We start from the raw sequence: 4,032 nt of genomic DNA, 5'->3' as shown, positions 1-4,032 counted from the left end.
AGAAGAGGATAAATGGAAGTGGTGAGTGTCCAGGTGTTGCCGCAGTGCCCTGACCTCAGGGCTGGGTGCTGTTGAATGTCCTGGGCCGGGCACATCTTTTTTTTCTCCCCTCCCTAAAATATTGATTTAAGTTGAGTTTCGGTCTTCAGCAGAATTTCCCCATTGTCTCACCCAGGGGTGCATGGTCTGATCCGAGGCTGCCTCGAGCTCGAGGGTGCAACACCCGCTGCCAGCAAGGTCAGCAGGACTGTGCACACCGTACCAGTTGTGTTACCCCTGCCCGTGTGCAATGAAGGGGAGGGTGCATCCCTTTCGTTCCTGGCCAGCGTCTCTTTTTGTAGTGCTGCCGGGTTTGTCTTGCTGCTTTTAAATTGTTTTAAAAATAAAAAAGGGCAGCTGGTGCAAGGAGAGCAATCCTCCTACTGCTTGCATTAGAGATCCTTGCTATTCTCCCTGTGGTCAGTAGGTGACTCTGGAGTCTTGTCCCCATGCAATTAGAAACCAGCACGTAAAGAGGTTAGACGACGAGGTCCTTTGGGTAAATGTGATGGTTTTTATTAAACCAACTAAATAGTTGGAAAAATGGTTCTTTGCAAGCTTTTGGGTACAAACACCCTTCCTGTGACAGCTGATACATTTTAAATGGAGGCTCATCACTAAAAGTTGATCAGATTGCTGCTGCTAATCAGTTGGGTCCGTCTCATCCCTTTGCCGGCAGCCCAGGACCTCTCTGCCTTCTCTCCCGCTTATGGTTCATGGAGCACAATTTTCTTAAAATCATAGTCAAAGAGCAGAGCAGCGGGGCTGGGAGGGAGCTCCAGAGCTCACATCTAGTCCGGCCCCGGCCTGAGGCAGGGTCAGGCCCGTCCAAACCACCCCAGGCAAATCCATAGTCCAACCTCTTTGTAAAGCTGCTGTCAACCCTGATGCAACACAAGGCATCACCCCCAAACCTGCCCCAGGCAAAGCAGGGGCGTCACAGCAGCCAGTGTCCTGCTTCTCTAAACAGTGGTTAATATACCGTCAGGAGATCCCGGGTAGAGGCTGTGCCCCCACTACAGAGGAGGGTGAAACCCCCACAGTCCATATCAATCTGACCAGGGGCAAAATTTCCTCCCGACCTGAAATGTAGGGATCAGTCTGACCCTGGACAGAGGGGCGAGACCCTCCAGCCCGGACCCTGTGGGGTTGGTGCCAGCAGGAGCATTGGCCCAGCCCCAGCCTCTGGCAGAGGCTTAAACCCCCTGACACATGTAGCAGAAAGGAGGGGAGAGGGGGACGAGCACCAAAATCTTTCCTTTTATTTAATTATTATTATTATTATTATTTTTGCAAGTCCTCACCCCTGGCATCTAAATCATCCCTCCCATCCCCTTGCGGGCTGGCACTGATGCTGTGCTCCCTCCCTGCAGAGGAGGCTGCAGTGGGCGGATGGGGCTTTTGTTGCACGGTGACTCCTTAAGCCTGTGGCATTAACTCAAACTTGCACGTCTGCAACTACATCTCCCAGAATGCTTTGCTGCTCCGGTGGGGCTGGACTCCGGGCAGTCAAGAATTGCATTTCTTTTCCTTTGCAAAACAACAGGTGAAAATGTCATTTTTCTTTCCCAACAGAGAGGATCAAGGCAGGGGCTGCATTATATTTTTGGCAAAAAAAAAAAAAAAAAAAAAAGGGCTATATGCATAAATAAATGAGATATAGCGAGGAAAAAAATGAGGGGGAGGGCAGGGGGAGTGGCTCTAAACACTTCCATGTGAAAAGTCATGGGAGCCGGGTTGCTAGCAGGATGTGTTGGTGCAGAGCTGCCCTCCGATCCACCAGACTAAAAGCCGGAGCCATGGCAAGTATAAGTGTGTTGGTCGGCTGCTTTGACCCACCCGGGGGGGCTCCTCCCGTGCCGTGGCTGTGGGCAGCTCTGCAGCATTCAGGCTGCCCCAGGGCTACGGGCAGGTGTAGCCCGCGCCAAAGTGAGGGCTGGAGGGGTGGGGGATAGCAAGGAGTATTGCAGCCCCTGGCAGTGTCCATGCAGCATGCCTCCCTTTGCACGCTTGTAGAAGATTAAGTGACTAGCCCAAGGTTGTGCAGGAAGTCAGTGGCAGAGCTGGGCACTGGCTTCAGGATGCCCGAGCCCCAGGCCAATGCCCTGGCCCTTAGCACTGTCTCCTGGTCCTGATTCTTCTTTCCTGCTGCCCTTGGAGCCGACTGCACAGTGCTAAATGCTGCCCCAAGGTTTGTTTCTCCTGTGGTGCCTGTAGGCATCTTCCCAACGCTGTTCTGGGCCGGGGCTGCCCCTGCTGAGCCTTAAGAGCCAAGGGTCCAAAGCTATCTAGTGCCAAGGTGCCCCTAATCCATCCCCATCTCCCTGTCTCCAAGGTGGGAAGAGGAGAAGACTGAGGACAAAGTGAAATGGAAGCAGCTGGAGCACAAAGGACCCTACTTCGCCCCTTTGTACGAGCCGCTCCCGGACAACGTCAAGTTTTACTACGATGGTAAGTCGGTCCCTGCCATCTAGGCAGGAAAACCGAGCAGTGTCTGGGCCCCTGCGTGGCAGGGGAGACGGGCCAGACAAGCGGTACTGCCCCCGTTTATCTCCGAGAGCTCGGTGTAGAGTAGACAGCATCGCACGCCCGAAGGAGAGGGCTGAAACCGTGCCAGCATTTCTGGCCTGTTGTAGCTGCTAATGAAGCCAAATCTGCCCCGTGCATTGGGGTAGCTCAGGTGCTAGAGGGCAGGTTGATGGGTACGCTGGGAGAAACCCAGCCATTCTGACCACGCCGCGAAGGCGAGCATTTGCAAAGTGGCTGCGGAGGGGACATGGTTAAACACAGGGCTGCAGCAGATGGCTACAAGGGGCTCGATGCAGACGCAATGAGACGTGGGTTAAAGTGGGATTGTGTGGTTGCTAAAAAAGCAGATCCTTCCTTGCAGGCCAGCCTATGAAGCTGAGTTTGGCCACAGAAGAAATAGCCACCTTCTATGCTAAAATGCTGGATCATGAGTACACCACTAAAGAGATTTTCCAGAACAACTTCTTCAGGGACTGGAAAGAGGTACTGCTTCCTCAGTCCTGCAATTCAAGAATAAAAAGCCTATATTAGGAGCTGTGAGGTCATCCTATGATGTCACTAGGGTTGTGGCATGTCATCTGTAGAGCATGGTAGTTGGGGAATGGCAAGGCCCAGGTCTATAGCAGGAGGAGGAGCAGGGGTCAGTCGCCCAATGGCTGATTTCCCAATCTGTGCCATTATGGTGTTGGGTGCAGTGGGGTTCATCATATCTGCGGCTGCTTCATGCTGAAGTTTGGGGTGGGCTTCTTAGGGCCTTTTAGTGCTTACTAAAAGATGGGGATGGCTGGAGAGAGGAGCAGAGGCAGAGCCATGCCAGCAAGGGAGAGTTGCATGAGGCAGCACCTTTCTCAGTTGCAGAACAGGGGCTTGTCCCTGCAGGGAAGTTAAGGCTGGACATGCAGAGCATGGATGTGCAGCATGGACATATGATGTGATAACTCTGGGGTCAGGGCATGCAGTGGGTGCCACTGCAGCAAGCCCTGGGCACAGGCCTGGTACACTGGGATGATGTAGCTGGGGCTGGTCCTGCTTGGAGCAGGGGTTGCACTAGATGTGACCTCCTCAGCTTCCTTCAACCCTCATTGTCTATGAACTTACCCCAGGGCAGAGCCAACGGGGGCTTTCCTCTGCATGGGAGCAACTTATCCCTAGGTAAAGCTGTGCATTGCTTGGCTGCTCTGCTTTGCCTGCAGAGTAAAGTCCGTTTGCCCTGGAGTAACTGTGTTGTGTATCATAGTTTGTAGGGCCGGAAGGGACCTGAGCAGATCACCTAGTCCGACCCCCTGCCATGGCAGGAAACAATACTGGGGTCAAATGACCCCAGCAAGATATTCATCCCGCCTCCTCTTAAACACCCCCAGGGTAGGAGCCTGCACCACTTCTCTTGGAAGTTGGTCCCAGACCCTAGCCACCCTGACCATGAAGTCGCGCCTCCTGATGTCGAGTCTGAATCTCCCCTCTGCC

General features: G+C 53.5%; 1 protein-coding gene across 2 annotated transcripts in view; it reads left to right on the top strand.

The window, feature by feature from the left end:
- Positions 1 to 4,032, top strand: part of TOP1MT (topoisomerase (DNA) I, mitochondrial) — a 21,108-nt gene continuing 17,076 nt past the window's right edge. Inside the window, exons 1-3 of one of the 2 annotated variants that reach the window (XM_019553556.1) lie at positions 1 to 21; positions 2,375 to 2,490; positions 2,930 to 3,051. In XM_019553556.1, coding sequence (XP_019409101.1) covers positions 2,938 to 3,051 — 114 coding nt within the window. In that variant the 5' untranslated portion in view covers positions 1 to 21; positions 2,375 to 2,490; positions 2,930 to 2,937. Of the gene's footprint in view, positions 22 to 1,810; positions 1,846 to 2,374; positions 2,491 to 2,929; positions 3,052 to 4,032 lie in introns of those variants that run through there. The other variant, XM_019553563.1, reaches the window with a different exon arrangement.

Source organism: Crocodylus porosus, unplaced genomic scaffold, assembly GCF_001723895.1.
Source record: "Crocodylus porosus isolate Cpor-Errol unplaced genomic scaffold, CroPor_comp1, whole genome shotgun sequence".
NCBI lineage: Eukaryota > Metazoa > Chordata > Crocodylia > Crocodylidae > Crocodylus > Crocodylus porosus.
This window is presented reverse-complemented; position numbering and strand designations above follow the sequence as displayed.